Consider the following 21,499-nt stretch of genomic DNA (forward strand, 5'->3'; position numbering starts at 1 on the left):
ATTCGAGCATATGGAGCTTTCGTGCAAAAAAAGAATGTTTTTTTGATCAATTCCAGGCGAGATGGCAGTTGTGTCATTCTGAGTGCATCTCGTCAGATAGATGGGATCACTAAGAGTCTTTGGCATTTTCAGTCTGAGAGAAAAAAACACATGTGGCTAGTGAAATTGCCCAGCAAGGAGATTTCCCCCTTCTGAGTTGGCTGTTAGATTATGGGGTCCTGAAGCCATGTCAGCCCCTGACGTGATACCGGGTGACACAGTCAGTGACAGTTTGGCCAGTTTTCTCCTGGTTGGGGGGCTCATTGTTTGGAAGGGAAACCCACTGCCAGTATTTGCAGTGTACTATCAGAATAATGTGATGTATTCTGGGCAGGTCTTCAGCTCTAGTTTCATTTGTTCATTAAATGAAATTTGTGAATTATCACATAAGCGTGAGCTTTGTTAGGAAGAAATTACAAGCTGGCATGAGTGTGACATGAATAATGAAGGGAGTGAAGTACTTCTCAAGGAAGTGAGAAAAGTGAAGCTTTTGATTAGAGTAGGAGAGTAGCTGCGTGTTGTTGAGGCTTGATAAACCAGTTTGAGAAGTACAAATCAACCTTCTGAGGAGCTGCTATATTTAGCACCGAGCTTCAACCACAAGACCGATTCCGTGCAAGCTCAAACTTTGGGAAAGGTAGATACAGCTCCTGTAGCACGTTCAACTGAAAGTCTGTCTTATTTCTGTTAGTGGTGATACCTGCGTGTTTCCCTGTTGTTGACACATCTTGGTATATATGCTGTTCTTTGCAAGAGTGCCACTGGAGAGTTTTGTATTGAGCTGAAGTGTAATGAGAGTTTTCCAGTACTGTGTTTCGTATGTCATAAGTTTTCTATATGCACTCCAGCAAAAAAAACCAAGTGTGGAGGGTTTCCCCTGCTGGTTTTGAGCTTCTCTGTGAGGTACGGACTTTCAGATCAAATGAAAGGAGGTCACAGATCATAGCTCAAGTGTGAAACCAGGGGAGAAGCAGGTACCAAGGCAAAAGCTAACTGAAGCTTAAACTGAAAATTTACACAGAAGTGTATCCTAAATTGATATATTCCTTGCCAAAATATCTATCACTCTGGTAGCATAGGAATCAGAGTAGTGGTGAATTGTTTGGTTGATGGGAATCTCACAGGTTCAGCAACATGGATCCGTTGTTTTCACAACAGCATGTGGAGTTCCTTGTTCAGTGCTCTTACTCCATTGTATAAGAAATAAATTCATCACCTCTCATTAATGCTATTTGGAGTTGAAAGGAGTTTATAGGAGCATCATCACACTGAATTGTTTCAATGATTCAGAAAACAGAGTGCTCCCTGTGGGTGAATACTTCATCGGCTTTCTGGGGTTAGTCTATAACACAGAATAACTTTCTTCCCCGGTGCTGAGTGGCATACTGGAATATTATTACATGGCAGGATGAAGCTCTCCTGTGCTCCCTCCCAGATTTCATCAGTGTGCGCTAAGAGAAAGCTATCACCTCACAGGTATCTTGCAGTATTTTTCTTGTAAACAGCAAGGTGGGAGCTCCTCTGTTCTTATCCTGACTGAGAGTCTAGCAGACCCATGGGCAACTCGTGGAGGTCCACTTACTAATTTTGGATATCTCAGTTTTGGGGTTCCCATGCTGTGCCTCATTTTCAAAGGATGGGTAGCTCATGTGACTCCCGTTAAAGTCCGTGCAAGATCAGGAGCTCTGAATTCAGCCCACAGACGTCTCAAAGTGGGTGTTCCTAACATTCTTGATCGTGTTGTGTTCATTTTCCATTATGTGAAATGAGAGCACTATTACCTGCCTTCAGAACAAATGCTGTATAGGGGCTTTGAAATGTAAAGGAGGACTGTGTGATATTGCCAGATCTCTAGATACTTTCAGCTGTGCTTTTTAGATGACCTACAAATTAAAAATTGCAGAGTTGTGAATGTTGTATGTTTTATTTCCAACATTCACCATAAACCAGATAACTTTTCTGGGGAATTCATGCTTCTGTAATGCTTGTCACTGATCTTTTTAGAAACAGTGAATAACATAATGTAGTAGGATGCTTCAGAAAGGAAAGAAAATGCATGCAGGAGGCCTTGTATTGAGATTAATCTCTCAGGAATGCAGGGGGTTAACGGTCAGGCTGATTAATCACTGTTAATGAACCATCAGGAAATCTGTCAGGAAGTGGGTAAAAATTCCTGACGGCTGATGTGAAGCATTGTGTAGTGTGCTTTGGTTTTGATGTTTCCCAACTGATAGTCTACAGTGGCTGTAGTTTAGTTACCTCTAAGTTCTCAAGACATGTGAAGGACTAGATGACATGCTGCCCTTGTTCAGCTTGAGTAAGTGAGCAAGAAATTTTCCCTGTGCACGGCTATGCAAGTACAATGCAACATAAAGGCAAGAAAGTCAAGGATTACTCCTTCCCACGGCTTCCCAGAACGGAGTCTGGAAAAGATACAGAAAGGAAGTGTGATCGTTCCCTTATTCCTCCAGTCTGAGCCCACGGGGTACAGGGGGAAGAGTGGAACAGGCGGCTTTCCTTGTGTGAATGAGGAGCCAGAGTATTAGGACTTGGATACACAACTGAGTTAATGAATTGCCTGGTGTTGACCGAGGGTGAGGTTTCACAGTTGGCTTAAGCTGATCCAAGATCTTGCTGCTGTTGAAAGGAGTGTTTCTAACCTCTTTCTCCTTTGCATTGGATTAGCTATCATGTGGTAATACAGCAGCTTGCTGATCTGGGTGGAAATTAATGTTTCTTGGTCAGAGTTGGCTGGCTTAGTCTTCAGATGGATCAGAGAACTGATCTGCCTCACTGCTTGGCCATACGAGTGCTAGATCTAATGTAGGGGAGGACGTGAGAACATGAGACAGGGATAAAAAATGAGTGGGGACTGAGCCTTTCAGCAATAACATAACCATGGATTGGCTTAAGCCTATTATGAAACTGCAGTCTGAATCACTGGAATTAAGAGTGCAGTCAACCTACAGGGAATGCAAATTAAAATGTGTTAGCTTACACCTCCCGCCATTGTTAAACAGTGGTTGAATGCAGCCATTCTGCACGTGGCTGGGAGGAAGGATGGTGGGGCAGCAGCATAACAGTTCCCCATGACTTGGTCTGGAGTGTGCAGACCACATCAGACAGCGTCGGTGTGTGTTTGGGGAAGGCAGAGGGGAAGAAGAAAGGAACAGACAAGCACTGCTACCATGGATTCTCTCTATATATTTTCCTTTGGCTTAGGGTAACATGTTCTAGCTTGTCCTTGTGACAAGACTGCAGAAACTCTCAGTTACCAGAGCACAGATTAAGCACAGTAATGCGGTTGTGGATCCAGACCTTAAAGGTCTGGGACACGATGTGCTTCTCCTAGTACTTCTCCTTTATTTTCAACCCAAATAGCTTTGCAGTGCTCTCTAGTCTGCACCAAAAGCCTAACTTAGACCTAAAAAGGTGAGCCCTGCTACTTGTTTCAAGTTCATTTGGTTTTTATTGCAAAATTTGGTAGTTCCATGTTAAGGACTTTTTATCATTTTGTTCTGGTTCAAAACTCCACGTATAGATATAGGAATAACTGTGCTAGTGGAAAATCTCTTTGTAATTTTCAAATATTTCAGGTTTTAGAGGTTCGTGACCAAAGGTCTGCTCCTGTAGGCACAGCCATGCAAAGCTCCACCAGTATCTGTAGGGTGCCCTACAAAGACAGCAATTCTTCCACACAGCATCAGCAATCCCAGACAGCATGGGAGTAGTCACCCTTGTTAGGTCTTGAGCTTAGGAAATACTTTGAAGATAGTCAAATTAGTTTCATTTCAGGAGAGTTTCAAGATAATGACGTTTTAGTTTAAGTTAAAGACTGTCTTAATTCAAACTGCCAAAATATCTCTCCAGTGAAACATAAGGAAAAATGGGGGGGGGGGGGAATGTTAAATCCCCCAAAAATAAAAAAAAAAGTATTGCATGGGCAAATAAATGCAAAAGTCAAAAACCCAGCCAATAACATTTCCAGAAATAAACCATTCTCCATCATCTAGAGGATAAACATGGGCTCTTTCAGGGAGAAGGAAATCATAAAAATAAAGACAAAAAAAAAAAAGCATTATAACTGATTCAGCCACTCTTACCAAGGGATATTTTACTCCCTGAGCATTTCAGCTGAAATTATCTCTTAGCTGAGATCCAGACCCTCTTGGCACAAGAGTGTCTGAATATATCTCGAAGGCTGGAAATGTTTCTCCAGTTCCACTAGTAACCTTTCATCAAAGCACAGCCCAGGGATTCTTGTAGAGAGACATAGGCTTTCCCCACTTATGAGGAATGGATAGTGAGTGTCTTCGCTGACAGATATTTTTGTGTTATGTAGGGCTAATTTGTAGTTTGGGTACAGAGTAGGCAGGGGTACAGCAAGGAATGTTGAGCAGATGTGACACAGAGCAATAGCATCCTTAACATAATCGAGTATCACACGGTTATGGAGTGCTATAAATACTACAGGAATTCTCCGAGGCCCAATTCCTTTGATAGAGTTGGGCATCTCTGCATTGCCATGCATTTAGACTGCACTAAATCAGTGTAATCCTCAGGCTTTGTTCATGTGTGCAGTGCTTTGAATGCTCCTAGGAGACTATAAGCATCATGGCAAGCAATATCGTTGATTCTACATTATAATGCAGTTTCTGACAGCTTTAGGATTGATGTTTTGATTTGTTCACTAAATGAGGAATTTATCATTACAGGCATGCCTAATGTTTCTCTTGTACTGCTATGCAACACATCATTCCTTTTAGGACTTGGTAACATGCTCTTACAATATATTTAATGGAATGAATCAGTGTAATACACAGAGCGCACATGGACTGTGACTTCTTGAAAAATCACCTGAGGAAGGTTTTCTGACATTCAGTAACAAACGTCAGGCTTCAGGAGCCAGAACCCCCTCCTGTTCTTAACATGGTTGCCTTTACTCTTGCCCAAGAGGACAGGCTGGGAGGGCGAAGGCTGAGCAAGAGGTTGCCCTGGAACAAGGCAGTGCAACTGCTGTGACACTGTGAACTGTAACTTTTGGCCTCTTGGCCTCCAAATTTTTTTGGTGAACAAGTCATCTTATTGTGTAAGTGAAACGCATCCTATTATTCTATGCATGATTGATTGAAAAATGCTTTACTTGCTGGAAAGACTGTTGAACAATATAGTTTCCACTTACAAAGCACTTTCCTTAAAAAGCTTCCCAGGGCAGCATCGTATAAAAATAGTTATACTGAAGTTGCGAACCAGCTTCTGACAAATCAGGACTAACAAAAGCTAAGGTATAAATAGAAGTGTTTTTGCGGGTTTTCTCTTCTCTAGGGGCACAGAATCTCAATCAATGCTGGACTGTAACAAACAAAAATGCCCTTTTCCAGACACACAGGAAAACAAGGACCTTCCAGACAAGTGGCACAGAATATAAATAGGTTTTCAAAACTGCTTCAAAACCATAAAACTTAGTCAAAACCGTAACATTTGCATTTTAGAACTAGCCACACCATATCAGACAAATTTTTTGATCTAATTCTTCATTTTATTTCATACAAACTAGCATCTCCTGCTTTAGAGAAAGGTTAAACAAGTTATATTTTTATAATTGTGGAATAAATTGTCTTCAGGCACTCAAGGATATGAGGATTATGTCAAGTCTGCAATGTATTAGGATTCCTGGAAGACAAATGCTAAAGAATGTAAAATTTTACATATTCTGTGTTTATATTTTGTCAGTGGCCAGAATAAATGCACCTTACTGGTCATTTTCAAAATCCATTGTTTTTGCAAAGTAGGTTATATTTTTTTTCTTATAGCAGGTTTTGAAACAGCTAAATGTAAAGCTAATATTTGCTAACCCAGAGTTTGGATAATGTTGATTTTACTCTGAACCTGTTCCTTCTTCTGCCCTGTGCTGACCTTTTCTCAATCTACCAAACCCAATGTAGTTTAATCCACATTACCAAAGAGGGAAGGTCTGTTTCTGTAAGCTGAAAATAGTTCTTGCTGCAGCTGAATCAGTTCTGCTATTGCTTTTTAAGTCACGTTTGACCAGTCATGTCTGCACAGACCAGAAGCAAGGTTGAACAGGGTATCTACAGAATCGGTATGATGTGTGCCGCTGTTTTCAGTGTAGTAGCTCCTGTAGTGAAAACACCCCACACACAAAATATTTACTTACCAACAACTGAATTTATGATACCCTTGGTGTCTGTAGTAGCTGAGCTTTAGAGATACTGACTGCTTCAGTCTATGTATGGGAAGTAAGGATTTCAGCAAAAGTTTACTGGCATCAAATCTTTCTGCATATTCTCCTGTCATCCCATAATCTTTTCTCTTGCAAAGAAATACTAGGGGGCCTTTTTCCATTCTGCATGGAAGTCTGCTGTTCACCCCCTTTTCCACCTTTGTAGTCATTTAACATTGTTCAGCCTCGCCAAAAGGAAGATCTACAGCTGTCTCACAACCTCAGGGCATCACCCACAAGTGGAGAGGCACAGTAACATTGCAGGGAGAACTTACATTCCATCTCGCCATCATCCAAACTAAAACCTGGGTAATGTGTGGTTAGTCTTTTTTTGCTCCAATAGCAAACAGTGCAGCAGCTATTTGGGGCAGTATTTAGTTACCTCCATTTAAAAAAAGGATCAAAAAGACAGTATTCTACTCCGTGCTGCTGTCGGGTAATAGTTTATGCTATTTGACACTAGATAATCTGAGTATTCCTCATTAAAATAATATTTGGCTGCTTCCATTACCCAGTGATCACTGTATGAGAAATATTAGATGTAAAAATGATGAGTTCTTCCTGCTAGAGCTACAGCATTAACAGATCTGCTCGCTGAAATTCTACTTCTGTCTGTAACAGCAGTGCCAAAATAGCTTTAATAATTAATCATGCACCGATTAGATTATAAACTCTGAGAATGGCTGGAGATTTTTGTATTATGCATCAGACAAAAGACACTGGCAATGCTTAACTAGCAGTCACCTGCTCCTGCTCCACCTGCCATTGTGGGAGCTCTCTGGAAACCAGAAGGGAGACAAAGGCCCAACAGAAATTGATAAAAACTTTCACCTGTCCCCGGTGTGTTCAGGAATACAGAACTGTTGAAACAGGTGCTGCTACAGCTGCATCCTGGGGTACAACTTCACTTATTAACTTGTAATTTGCCAGGTGACATTCTACATCCTACCCCACTGTGAAGGCGATGGAAGACAGTGTCCAAACTTCAGGCTAAGTGAGAGTTAAGCAGGGAGTTTCCTGACTGGGAACACCAATGCAAACAGCTGCTGTGGCGGGGCTGGGTAAGGAGAGACAAGGCATGGCGTGGGCGCCTGTTTCCTGCGCTTACCCCCTTTAGGGTTCCCTCGCAATTGCCACGCTGCTCTGCCCTGTCAGCTGCTTGTAATGTTACGAACAGATTTCTGTGGAAATGGTGTTTTTTTGCCGGAATGGTATTATATGCAGCTGATTGTAGGGTAAGTAGGAATTTAACACTGAGAACCACTAGAACTCAAAATTGGAAAATTGTTTCCTAGCCTTAACTTTCAGTTAGAAATTTTGCTCAGCTATCTTCACCAACTTTTTCCAGGCCCTTTGCTCTTGTCCCATGACTCCTGGGGCATATTTATTACAACTACAGAGGCAAAACCCCTCAGGGGAGTTAGTCCCTATGCTAGTTCTCGAATGAAGTAAGATATGACCAGTATGTCCAGCGTAATGCTTTTACTGGTATAAAAGCATGATTAAAAGAAGGGGACCTGAGAACCAGTTTTGTGGTACCAACAAGAATTGTTATCAGTCTGGCCTTAGAAATCAAGCCAGTTTTAGGGGAGGAGGGGGAAGGGACACTGGAATGAAATGAGCAAATCAAGCTAAAAATGATTCATTTTGCCAGTTGTTGGGGACACTACACAGCACTGAACATCGTGAAACAACAGTTATTGTTAAAAAGCACTCAGGAGGCAAACAGTTGTCATTCCCTGCTGATCAGAGCAGAGCTAGTGGTATCTGGGCTAGAGGGGCAGACTAAGCTGGGGCACAGCCAGCACCCGTGCGGGGAAGGCGTACTCCCTGTTTGCCCAGGGCTTGCACAGGGTGGGCCAGAGCATCAGGCAGCTCTCCTGGGAGACACTGCCTGGGGACGGGTGGCTCAAGAGGGCCACAGCTGCCAGAGCTCCAGGTGAATGTCACTGTCCTCCACCCCCATGGTCAAACTCAGCACAGGTGGGAAAGCTCGCCCCAGGAATGAGTGGTTTATGTGACAGACACAGCATAGACCTTCGTTAGTGGGACCTTTTTAATGAACAACAGCTAAGTTCTGGAGGCATCAAAATATCGCTCTGCAACTAGGAATTTACAGACACCACAAGCCACATAGCTTATTTTTCCCCTTTTCTCTGTCCCTTCTACCACTGCCCTTTATGAAAAACAGAAGTTAAATGAGAGAAAAATAGCTTTAATGAAACATTCAGGTTGAGAAATCAAAATTGGACACTCCAACAACAGGAAGTTTCAAAAGCAGTGTTTATAACAGCATGTTGTTGAACTGTAGCACACTTGCTTTTCTTTTTCTTTAAGCCATACTATAGTGTGTACCTTGATTCAACAGCTGGGCACAAAGATAGTATCATGGCGTTAGTTTAACATGGCAGAATTTCCTAGGCATAGAAAAGTGAATTAAACTCAATCCCTGAACAATTTCCTGACTTCTACAATCAGCGCTGCAACTTTTGTCTTTCCAGTGAACGCACCTGAACTGTTTCCCTGTGCGAGTACACTTAAACTTGTTTGTTATTTTATTCTAGGGAGCTGGAGACAGCTTTGTGGGAGCGCTGGCCTTCTACCTGGCTTACTATCCCAAGTTACCCATGGAGGAAATGATCAGGAAGTCTAACTGCGTTGCATCAGTGAGCGTCCAGGCATCAGGGACACAATCTTCATATCCTTACAGGAAGGACTTGCCTCAGGACCTTTTCTAGTTGACATTGTCTAGCTCAATGTACTGATTTTATCTTATCCCAGACAGCATTATTCTTCTGACTGCACCGAGATTCTCCTTTGCTAACTGGAAACACCAGGAAAGTCTCTTTGCTTGTTATTTGAGGAATCCTCTTAGTTCCTGTTCTACAACAGTAAGATGGGGTGGGGGTGGTAGGTCTTTCAAACACAGCAGCTCTCTCTGGACCCACACACAACCATTGGGCTTGTGGCCATCCCATGCAATGTGCTATACTGAACTACACAAAGTTTATAGCAAAATGTCTGGAGGGTAGTGGGCTCCTAGTAATACTTTTACTTGATTTTATCAGAACTTCTGATGTGCGATGCCAGCATGTGAAGCAGAGCATTAGCTTTGAGACTGCAACTTCAGTCCTTGGCTGCAAACACCAAGGCCAGCGTTTAGCTTGTAACAAAGCACCGTACATCGAGCCCTGGCCCATCTGTTCCTGCATGCTTCAGATGTGGGCTGCAGCACTGCGCTCTGCGGTTCTGCCAGACTGTGGAAGGCCCCTCAAACTGGAAAGAGGACAAGAGTGCTGCTGAGGTAGACTCTGAAAAATGTTTCTAGCCATATTGCTCTAAACATAGGTGGGCTAATTAACTAAGAAAAACTTCAAACAGCCAGAGAACTGCTTTGGCTATCTGCTTTCTTCATGCTTCACAAAAATCCAGGAGTGAAAAATCCATCCTACTTACCTGACTTAAAAAAAAATATAGCCCTTTTAGCCGTGGTCATAGCTTATCCAAAAGCTCATCTTATTTCACCAGGTTCCCATTGCTTCTTCCTGTCCTAGGAAGGAGCCGCTGCGACACTACCCCTCCAAGGAATGACACCAATTTGTGGTCACTACTGTTGAATCTGTGGCTGGTAGGTTAGAAAAACTTGCAATCCTGCCATTGAATTCCTGCTGTGGAAAATGTTAATTTTTATTGCCTTATAAAACAATAGTTCCTTTGAAGATTACAGCCTCTTTCACAATGGAAAACACAGACAATGGGATTTTCTATTTAATTTTTTTTAATTGAGTACTGCAAAAATAACTCAAAAGATAAATAAATGTTACTGTGATGATCTATGTCCAGACATTAAGAATTTTCTCCCTCTACATTGTTTTATTCACAATGGCCTTCAAATCACAGGAGACGGTGATCCCAGTTCATTTCCTCTCTTTTCAGCCCATGTTGCTGGATTTCTGAATCAGCGTTCACCTCGTCCTCCCCCCAAACCATCCTCTCCTCATGCATAAATCAAGTCCAGTCATTGTTCAGATAGAGCGGATTTTTCTCTTCTCTGTGAAGAGGACACGTTTTTTTGCTATAGGGAAAAAAAGAATCTGTTGAGAAGCCTGAAGTGTTAAAATTCAATTCAACGAGCCTACATCCCTTTCTCCTGCCTGCCTTCACTGCTTAAATGAGTGTGGAGCAACTGACTGGCACAGCGCTGCTGTTAACCAACTCTTGAAGGAGTTTAGTAGTGCTTTCACTTTACCACAGGCAATTTTTAGTTCCCAAGAGGTCAATTTTACCTCTGTGAAAATAAGTATCAGGATTTGAGTGGCTGAGAACATTCAAGAGCTGCTCTGTGTGACTATTCTGAGTCACAGCTGCTCGATGGAGGGACAAAAATAGGTTCTTACTGCTTTCTACTACTCTTCAACTTCAGAGCCCAAACAACTACAGATGATGAGCTGGATCTAGTCGGTCTCACAGACTGACTGAAAAGTTAACTAAGTGTCCTGTGGGTGTCTCAATGAGGCACAAACTGACCCTGCCTCCAATGCTTGATGAAGATGTTAGCTAAGTCAGTTCAGCTACATGTTAAGCACAGTCAATGCATTACTAAAAAAAACCCTAAAAACTAAATCAAAGCAAAGCTTTACAATGCCATTTGAAAAGCACCACTGTTCCGATTGAACTTCATTATACGAATTCCTTTGAAAGCTACGCAAGAGCAATCCACACAATAACAAAATCTCTTCTTCCACATAAAAGTTTCACTTTAAGAAATACTGCAACTTAGTAACACATTCTGTTGCTGCAGTGAGGAGGTAGTGAAACTTGGGCACTACTGCCACTACTTCACTAAAAAGCTTCATTCTGTGGAGGTCCCAGGTTTTTCAGAAGTACAAAACATAAGGTGAAAATGCATGCCAAGTGAAAATGCTTCCTAACATATTCCTGATGTGAGTTGGTATCTAGACTCAAATTTACTTCCCCTCACACAGGCAGCACTTTCTCACATCAATTTCTCACTTGTGCTCTACTACAGGCTACAAAGATCAGAGCTTTTTTTCTTACTTATTTCCAATTTCATACTTCAACAACCTACTACATGTTCTGCAACAGAAGCGCTACTTAGCCTAAGCTCTCCACTCTCTTCACATTTCCTACAAGTTGCGAAGCTTCTGGAGGATCACTTTGCACAACGTTTCTATGCAGTAATTTAAACTTTTTTTTATTCAAGAAACTAATCCCAGTGATCTCCAATTCCTCTTCTGTATGGACTTCAGAAGGAGAGCCACAACCTCTATCAGCATAAGTACTTTGATGAGAGCATACTGCTTCTCTGGTGGTTTCTCTCACCTGCTCTAAAGCTCCTGTACTGTTACATTTGAGTATGAAAAGGTTAGTCATCTAACAAGAACACAATATTATAAGAAAAAATAAGCTTGAACCACATCACTACTGGCTATGCCTTATGTTATCTACTCAGAGCTGCTTAATAAACTTCTTTATTCTATAGAATAAAATAAGCCTGTTTTGCATTAATTCCCCCATGCTATTTGTAGCATGGTCTGGTTTAAATTCTAAGTTTCCCCAAATTAAGCTTTTTAATGTTAAATCAAGCTTTTTAATGTTGACTACAGACTGGTTCCTCCCCCAGAAACTTGAGCTCTTAGTCACCTTTCAAAAAGCTTGGTGAGCAAAAGGCAGCTTGGCAAGTGCTATAACCCCCCAAGAAATCAGTTTCTTAAACTGAGAAAATTTGCAAGGACCAGAGGAACATAAAAAAACCCACAAAATGTCATCTGGAGAGCAGTATCATTTGTGGAGGAGAAAGAACTTGTGTTTATTTCTTTAAAAGAAAAAGTCCATTTTCTAAGTGATGGTTAAAATTTATTGTCTAGAGCATCCATGGCAGCTTAACAGAACACTTCTATTGATGCATATTTCGTGGCTGCTTGTTGGAGGTAGCACAGTCTAGCAAACCACACAAAGAAACAGAATGAAAGAACTCCTGTGTCACTTTGCTTTGCCACTGACATGTGGCATGGCTGTCATCAAAGACTCTGATGTGTCAGGCAAGTCATTGCTTTGTTTCACTGCCACAATCTGTAAAATGAGGGTAACGTTTACTTCCCACTGGAATGTCATGAAGAACAGCAACTATACAGTCATCTGAGTCTGAAACGTTATGACATATTCTGCTTAGATGGGAAAAATCCTGTTACATATTCAAATTTTTTGCCCCACACAGTCAGAGAAGCTTATACAAAGCAGGCCAACTTCTTCCCCAAGCTCTTACCAATGGGATCGTATCTCAGCAGGACCAGTTTTTCCTGCAGTCGGAGTCTCCTGATGTTGAAACAGTAGCCCGTCTCGGCTGCACTTTTCATCCTCACCAGAATGTATCTAAAGTCACAAGGAACGTCTCTGTGTCAGTGAACAGGCACGCAGCAACGGCCCACCACATGTCTGCCAGGGCATGGCCAAATGGGCAAGCTTTTAGCATAAACAATTTGGCACAATCACATAAGATACTTCATTTCAACTTCATGGATGTTCTGGATGGGAGCGTCAATACTATACGCTAAACTTGTAACACAGCCAAAAAGCCCACTATAAACCACAAGCTCCAGCATCAAGTTTAAGTAAATAACTACTGAACAGAATACAAGCCCAGAGAGAAGTAGTTCCTCCACAACACAGTGAGGGGGCAGGAAGAAAAACAGGAAAGATGGAAAGAAAGAAAAAGAAAAAAATCAGCATACAATTGAGCCACTATGGCTTAAAAGATAATGGCAAGAGAGGAAGGATGATGGTAGTTAAAGATGTTTGGGCTGTAGATAACACTGTATCACAAACTATCACTTCCACATGCATAGAGGAACCCAAGCAGATAGGATGGAACAAGAGGCATGCAAAAGGAGAAGCAAGGCCCCTTGGCACCATCCATCCTGCTAGAGGTACAAGGCTTGATGTTAACCCAGCCACAGGAACCCCCTTCCCCACCGGAGGGCTCTCGGTTTGTGGGGCAGACTGGCAGCAGGAGCAGGGAAAGCCAGGAGACTGAGAAAGCCACCATCACGCCCCCACCCTGGAAGTACGCCGAGATCTGTGCAACTTCCCAGACATAGGGCATATTCTGAAGTTTCAAAAGAAAAGTCAAGTCCTTTCACCAGGCCATAAATCACGTCTTTCTCTTCCATTGCTATAAAGAGATGGATACAACTCTGCACGTGGACATTCAATTCATTTCCCTGGATTTTCCTGCTTCTAATACAAAATGGTCTGGCAAAATTAACCTTGAAGAGACACCCATTCTTTCTCACTTGTGCAGCTCTGACCAGTGTACTTCCTTGTGCTCTCCCTTTTCAGCTTTGCAATCTAATTTACTGACCAAGCACAGTCTAGGGCTTATCCCCAGTTATTGTCCTCTCCTGTACACTACTGCAGGTGTGATGTGTAGCACCAGTAACCACACAGACTCCTTCCCCTACACCTCACCCACTTCCTCAAAGCCTCTGTGCAGTTTCCCCTTTCTGGGGGAATCAGTGGTATCAGTATGACCAGGCCTTGAAATTCTTGTGCACCACATATCTGAGGCCAAGCCCCTTCTGAACAATACACCTTGTTCAGAAAATTTGCTGCTCAATGAAGAAATGTAACTAGGAGCAGAGGCACGAAAGAACAGTGGAAAGCTATCAGGACACGGGGAGAAAACCCAAGGGTAGCACAGAAGGATAAATAATATAAGGAGATAACATGTTCCTGAAGTATGTATGGGAGCATACAAAGAACAGAGAAAGGAACATCAGGAGAAAAAAAGAGAGGAGAAAAAAAAAAATCACTATATGAACATTAGTAACACCATTTTTAAAAGCTACTTTTTCACCTCACGGAAACATCGTGTTTTGCTGTGAACACATAACAGTAGAATGCTGAGATGTCAAAGTGCTTTCTTCCCTGTCAGGCACATACTTAGGAAGTGCTTTCTTAATTTCAAATCCTGCCAATTGTGCAGAAATCCTGTAACAGAAAAATCTGTTCAAACCCAGCAAGTGGTTGGTACTGGCTCTGTCAGGGGATGATTCTTAAAAAAAAAAACAACCCAGGAAATGTACGAAAGGCTATAGTTCCCGAGGTTGTGTGGTACCAAATGTAACACACTCACACAGAGTGCAACTTCTGAGAATCAGAAGACAGGAATGTATTCATACTAATGTATCAATTTAACCCCTTGGATTTGTCTAGCTAATTTTCTTACAAATAGCATTTTGGATGCAAGTCATTCTCTCCACATGATCTTGTTTCCTTGCATCCACACTGTAAGACCACTGGTGCGCTGAAAGGATATATTCTTTGCTTTCCAATCCTTAAAACACATCAGCTTTCTTTGCAGGTCAAAGGACCGTGACTAATTTTCTTCCAGAGCCTACTAACATCTCTCCTGAGCTGGACTACAGAGCAAATCAAGATGCCCAGAGCACTGACTGCACCCCTTCCACTCCTCACGTGTAAACATATGAATGTGCTAAAACTGGGAAGCGTTCTGCACCCTGCCTATGAGAAGGGTTCACAGCACCTGCCCAAAGCCCAGCCCGCAAACAACACGAAGACCCACGCTGTATCTCAGCTTGCCCTTCTCAGCTACAAAGTATGAAAGGTAAACAAGAGGAAGAGTATGTGGACAATTTATAGCCTCTCTTTAACCATAAAGCACAGAGGAGTGTTTCCCCTGCACAGGATGCTTTGGATGTTACAGCTCAGCTCAATGCGACAGCCATTAGGACAAAACCTGCCTTTGCTGCATTTTTAGAACCTTTCTGTACTTACCTGTGAAAAGACACACATGCAGAAGGACAGAGAGGATGCAGCTAGACTCAAGGATTGCAATTCTCTCACGTATATTAAAAAATTCTAGAGAAGCCTAATATTTTGTAAAGTCACTTGAAGATACAGGGTGGTAGCAGAAATCAAAAACTGGGGAGGAAAACATCACTTACTTAGATTTGCTCTTGGCCACTGTTTTTTTGCAGCATGAAGAGAAAAAAAAAAGAAACAGTTATCATTTTATCTTGTTTCCTTTATATACAACATACAAAGATTCAGAATTTTCCACTGCCTGCCTTTGCAGTAGCCCCAGATAGAATGTGCAAAGAAATTTACTGTCACAAAAAAATGCCACTCATCCTTTCATCTACGTGCTCCCAGTTGTCTGCTCTTTCTTCTATCATACTGCCTTTAACTGTGCAAACGCAGCGCCTAGCGCAACAGACTGCAGTTGTTGCAGCCTCCAGTTGTTTTCAATATAAAGCTTCAATGCTGAATATTAATTCACTAGATGAATACACAGTTAAGACAGGTATGAACTAACATTGCTGATGAAATCAGCAGTCCCACTCTCCCCTAGTTGCTTACACCCATCGCGGCTCCGGTTCCTGCCGTAGTGCCAACACAAAGGTTTGCCTGGCCATACAGTGAACCAGACCAGGGAGCTGTTCTCAGACAGGACTAACTTTCTTACAAGGCTCGTTTTAGGCCCCCTGATCTAACCCACCACATAGCATGAAACAGGCAGAATTATTTTCTTCTGTCAGCTCAGTGAATTTAAAGTAATCGTAAATCTACACCATAAATGCAAAAAAAACCCCACCAACATTTAAAGAAGCCTTGCTTCCAGGCAACCTCCTCTTGCACTGTTCCTTCACCACACTCTAAGCTTATCCAGATACCGCGAAGGCCATGTTTCTCACCTCACTCTCCCCCACCACCCAACTCCCTCCAGCGACTTCCCATTTTTCCACTCAAGAGCTGAAGCTTCTTAACCTCACCTCTGAGGATTCACAAGTTCTCCTTCCCTCGAGTTCCCCACCTTGCCCCATTACAGGGCCTAGCCCTCTGCCAATGGCACCACTCACAAACACCCCATCGGCCTCTCCCTCTGGCCCTGATCTTCTTTACCCCCACAGAAGCCGCCTGCCCTGGACGACAGCCCCATCCCTCCCCAGGGGATGAGGAGACCCAGCCAGGGCGGAGCAGCAGGCTCCATCTCCTCAGGGGACTCAGGGAGACGGCTGACAGGCAGCCCCGCTAACCCAAAAGCGGGGTCCAGCCGCCTCCCGCCCCGGCCTCGCGCCCTCCAACGGCTGCCCCACACCCCCCCCCCGCTCCAGCACGAGGAGGCGCGGGGCACGCCGGGAGGTGTAGTCGCGGCGCGCTGCCTGCTGGGAGGCGCAGGCCCCGCGACCAAAGGAGGTGAAGGGCAGGTCGCGCCCCTGCCGCCGGGGCCCCGGTCCGCCTCCAAGGCCACCCCCGCGCCTGCCGCCGCCGCCCCCCGCCCAGCCCCGCTCCTCCCTGCGCCACTCACAAGCCGCCACCGTTAGAAACATAACGCCGGTCCCCGCAGAGCCACCCCGCGAGCCCCCTCCCCCGCTGCCGCCACCACTTCCGGGCCGCCCGGCAGAAGCGCTTCCGGGGCGCGGGGGAAGGGTTGGAGGGCGGGGGCATGGCCGTTGCCGCCCGCCTGGCGGGGCGCGCTCCGGTTCCGGCCCCGCCCCCTGCGCGCGCGGGGCGGGGCGGGTGCGGCGCGGGGCGGGGCTAGTGTGTGGGCGGGGTGCGGTGACCGTTAACGGGCGCCGGCGGCGGGTGCTGGGCGTTGGGAGCGGTCACGGTACGAAGCTGGTCGCCCCGGCCAGCCGACCGGGAGAGCTGCCCCTGTTCGTTCGGTGCCGGGAAGCCGAGCTTGTGAAACGCGGGGCCTAATTCCAGATCTCCCCACGTAGGCCTGGACAGGCCCGCGGCCCCGGCCCCGGCGCTGGGGTGGCTCCCGGCAGCGGGGCCTGTGCAGAGGGGGCCGCGTCCGGCTCCGACAGCCCCACAGCCAAGTGGGCATGAGGATGCCTGTCCGTCCCCCCCCGCCCCCCCGGTCGGCCAGCAGCAGATCGGGGTCCTGCCCCGCAGCAGTCTCGTCCTGCAGCGCATCTGCCAACCTCTGCCTGTCTTTGTTCCCTTTTGTATAAACAAGGGGGTACTGCTATGGCGTCCAAGTCCCCGAGGCATTAGGCAACTAAACCTATCGGTATTGATGAGATACCGTGCAAAAGCAATGGGCAGGGAGGCTCAAGGGGGGCACCAAGGCAAGTTTTCATGTTCTTCTGACCAGTTAGATAAGGAACTGTCGGTTATTATCCTCTACAGACTTCCCAGAGGGTCCGTGGCTTACTCCTCCTCCCTCTCCCACCAATTAGGTAAACTGTTAATGAAGGAATTCAAGTCCTTGAATATTTAACAATGACTAAGGCAATAAAAATGTCAGCTTGACATATTTAGATGGAAAGCAAGACTTAGAATGTATAATATGCAGTTAATTTGATATTCTGTGGCATGAAAACAAATGACTGACCCTATAAAAGACTGGAGCAAGATGACATCTCAAGGAAAGCAGCGTTGCTTGTGTCAAGTGTTCACTTCATACGTTGTTCCTTGTTTCAATTCAATTATTTCCAAATACTTCCTCTTAATGATACAACATTTCAATCTTTACTATTTGGCCTTCGGAAGTATAAATCTAGTAGTTACATAATTGCCCATGAATATCAGAGAGAACTTGAAAACATTCAGGATGATAAAATGTGAGTGCTGTGAGACTTCTTCTCTTTGATCTGTGTTATTGCCTCAGTCAGAGCACAGACTGAAATGGAATGGGATTGCCAACCTCCTGACTTCACTGCCAGGAATATAAATCAACATTAGAGATGATTTCTAAATGAAATAGCAAGTTAAACATTTGTACAAACACATCATCAAATAGAGGTTATACTGCCTTTTTTAAACCTCTTGCCTACTGGCAAAAATAAAACTGTTCCAGTGACATTTTCTCTGCTCTGCTGTGACAAGGGCTGCATAAATATAGACACCGTGGATTAGAATAGACTTCAGCAATCTTCGACTTCCTTTCTAGCAGCCTCTTCTGCAGTTTTCCATAGCTGTGGGTGAAAAACAGGGAGGCTAAAACTGGTATGTATGGCGAGATGGTGACAGTATAGCACGTCCCTGATGGCAGTAGTCATAGCTAACCTTGGGCAAAAGGCGTCCTGGCTGGAGGCAAGCAGAGAGAGACAGGATTTCTGACCCCGACTCCAATACAGATTGGCTGTGTGGGCTAGGATAAGTCATGTACTTTGAGATCTTCGATGGCATGTGCAATGCGAATGCAGATTTTTCCTTCAACTTTGCCTAGAGAAAGCAAGAAGTGTGATGAACTGTAATGCCAGCCTAGATAATTCTGATGCTTGCTTAAAGAGAAGTCACTCATGTCTCCAGCAGAGAAGCTGCTGGTGCCAAACCGATCAGTGTCACTCAGAATCAAACACGGGGCGGGTTTTTCTTCAGCTAGAAAAACAACAATTTGTCATGTTATAATCTAGCTGGTTCTTTACATTTTTGTGCTTTACCTTCTAGGCTGAGCCCTCTTTTACCTCCAGGAAGTGAGGAGATGGCTGCTCCTTGCCAAAGAAGTGTGGTTGGGTTGCTGGCACACGCTGGGCAGGCAAGGGGCTTGTGTCCAAGGTTGACGGGTGATGCTTCTGCAGGTGCGCGTGGTGCTTCAAGTCAGGCATCACTTGAAAAAGTCACCGGAAAGGAGAGAGGGACAGCAGATGAAACGTCTGTAAGGCAAATATCCTCTTGGCACTATATTTTCCACATGAGTTACTGTCAATTAACGCATACAAAAACTCAATGCTGGAAACAAGAGAATAACACTCTAAAGCCTGGGAAAAGCTCCACGTGTTCTTCCTGGTTTCCCACAAAAAAACAGGCAAACAGCTAACTAAGCCAAAAAATGCACACAGCTCAGTGGACATAGTTTTAAAGCAGTCAGGCTATTTTCTCCTCTCTTCTTGCTTTCCCTTTCTCAGCGTGTTACAACTTAGCAGGGTTCTTGCTGTCCACAGCGTTAAACAAACACTCATGGGCACCATTGTGCAAATCACTCATCCCGGATAACAGACGGATTTTTACATTCTTTCTGCATATCTGAATCCATTATCCCAAGAGGGCCCAGAAGAAAGTGGGCATTAGCTTAATGCAGCTCTGAAAGAGGAACTGTTCAGGTCAGGAGAGCAGGAATGATGGAAAGAGCCATCTAAACTGCTAAATCACTTTGAGCCAGTGACCAAATCCATTTCAGCTGCTGGCCTGTTTGAAGTGAGCTGGCGATGGCATTTAGCCCAGTTCTTAGGGGTGTCCATGGCACAGTATGAATTTATTTGCTAGCAACCTTGTCAGAAAAGCCAGAAAAGCAATGAGCTTGGACGGTTCCCTTCTTACCTCCGGAGCTTAGCCCCTCCCCAGATCAGATACGGGGCACTCTGGTGTAGTAGGTTAGGGCACGGCTCCATTTTCGGGGCTTTACCTGTTCCCTGCTTATTCCCTCCAGAGCATTGGCCTCTGGATCTGTTCCTGGAGCTCCTTTCCCCAGCACTGACGTCATTCATATGTCAGGGGGGAAGAACAAAGACAGCACTTGCCTGTTTTCGTGTGTGATTTTTCAATACCCATTTCCCAATCCCGACGTCCAAAGTAACAACATCCTTTCAAACCGCCCCCTCTTGAAATGCCACAGTAGTCAAACAGCTGCAAATCAAAACACCTTGTAAACAAGTGACTGAAATCCCGTGGGATGCCCGAGGGCTTGGGCACGTCTCAGAGTGATTATAGTTCCTGCCATACAAATTGGAGTCCATGTAGCACAGTTTGTGCCAACTCCAAGCTCTTGCTTTTTATTTTTAGTCCTGTTTGTCGAGGGGTTCTCATGATAAAAAGAATGACGTTCAGTATCAGTGATACACAGATAAAATTAGACAGTAGCCGGAAGTGATCGTACGACTAATCCTCCCCACTGAGACTTTTTCCACAGGATTTGGGATCCTGTGGGCCTCAAGAACAGCTTTTCTCTGGGTGAATTTCGCTTCCCATCAGCAGGCAGCTGAAAAATTGGACTCACATGGGATGTATGTGGTGAGTCTCATGCAAAGAAATGAATGTCATTGTCATTGCTTATGCCAAGAGCTGGGACCATCTGGGACACTAAAGACAACATTGTCTAGATGTGTACAGCTGATCGAAGGTTGTTTTTAGCAAGCCTCTAAACCTTCTTCCCTTTTTGGGGCAACAAAACAAGGCTTTTGCCTTCCATGCATGGGGTTTTGTACACAGAGCAGCTTAAGTCATCAGCAGAGCTCAGTCCTGAGACTTTCTAGTCCCCCAGACATGTCAGCACACTGATGCTGAAGACATTATTCCTTTCTTTGGAAGAAGCTGCCTATGCAGAGGACAGGATAGAAGGTGCATTAGATTGCATCTCTAAAGCAGATCTTCTCTCAGGAGAACAGGATTAGTTCTCCTTTGTTTTGGCTTCTCTTTTCCCCTCTAAACTTTGGATTGCTTTCATTTTTACTACACTGTAAAATAGGAAAATAAAAGAGGTTAACTGGTTAGCAAACGCTCTCCACTGCTTAAAAATATGGAATGCAACCAGGCAGCATACCAAGTGCGCCATCAAAGGAAGGTGGGATTGGTGGCCGTGTAGCACAAAGAGATTTAGCTGTGGTATTGTGGCAAAGAAAGAGTGTATCAAAAAGAAAGCTGTGAACCTGTAAGGCCAGTTACTTTTAAGCAGGGGAGGTAAAGGCAAAGGGAGAAAATAATTATATAATGTGAACATGGTATGACACAGATAGGGAATGGAATTTTTTCTTCCTATAGCTTACTGGAAGAGAATGGCTCAAGTGCCTGGACATGGTTCATTTTATGTCCAAAATCTACTGTGGAATGGATTGGTGTATCACTCCCACCACTTCTTGGCAAGGGAGGTATCTTCAGATTTAAGCCAGAGTGATCATCTCTAAGGGAAAAGAAAACAGGCAGGTTCAAGTGTGGCAAGTGGATGTGGTCCTGCCCATTTTTTAATCCTGGAAAAAAAAATTCTTCTAGAGAACCAGAAGAAGGATAGGGCTTTCTGCATCCCATGGCCTCCCTAAAGACTTTCTTTCACTTGGAGGAAGGTCACAGGGTTCAAAACTGTTTCTCAAGTGCTGCTATGTAGTATTGCCTTGATGTCATGCATCATTATAAACAAGTTATTATTTCATTCAGTGCTTTGGGAAATGATGGGACTGGAACAATACACCCACAGCAGTTCCCTCCCTTATCCCAGCAGGCTCTTTAGTG

At 44.3% G+C, this 21,499-nt stretch overlaps 2 protein-coding genes across 3 annotated transcripts in view; one reads left to right on the forward strand and one right to left on the reverse strand.

The window, feature by feature from the left end:
* The window catches only part of RBKS (ribokinase), a 71,549-nt gene extending 62,522 nt beyond the window's left edge, over nt 1-9,027 (forward strand). For both annotated transcript variants that reach the window (XM_059835715.1, XM_059835716.1), the window contains one exon: nt 8,848-9,027. In XM_059835715.1, coding sequence (XP_059691698.1) covers nt 8,848-9,021 — 174 coding nt within the window. In that variant the 3' untranslated portion in view covers nt 9,022-9,027. The remainder of the gene's footprint in view (nt 1-8,847) is intronic.
* Nucleotides 9,028-9,039: 12 nt separating this feature from the next.
* On the reverse strand, nt 9,040-16,681 carry MRPL33 (mitochondrial ribosomal protein L33). Its single transcript, XM_059835717.1, has 4 exons — nt 16,635-16,681; nt 15,271-15,289; nt 12,570-12,676; nt 9,040-10,358 (listed from the first exon to the last, which is right to left on the reverse strand). Exons 1-4 carry the CDS (start codon nt 16,654-16,656, stop codon nt 10,309-10,311), a joined length of 198 nt encoding a protein of 65 aa, XP_059691700.1. The 5' UTR covers nt 16,657-16,681; the 3' UTR covers nt 9,040-10,308.
* Between the last annotated feature and the right edge of the window lie 4,818 nt (nt 16,682-21,499).

Source organism: Gavia stellata, chromosome 2, assembly GCF_030936135.1.
Source record: "Gavia stellata isolate bGavSte3 chromosome 2, bGavSte3.hap2, whole genome shotgun sequence".
Lineage (NCBI taxonomy): Eukaryota > Metazoa > Chordata > Aves > Gaviiformes > Gaviidae > Gavia > Gavia stellata.

Excerpts from the sequence above, each read along its gene's own strand:
- MRPL33 (XM_059835717.1), bottom strand. The coding sequence starts at position 16,656 with ATGTTTCTAACGGTGGCGGCTT. Across the intron at positions 10,359-12,569 it reads GCTGAGATACGATCCCATTG|CAAAAAAACGTGTCCTCTTC; the intron begins GTAAGAGCTTGG and ends TTTTCCCTATAG.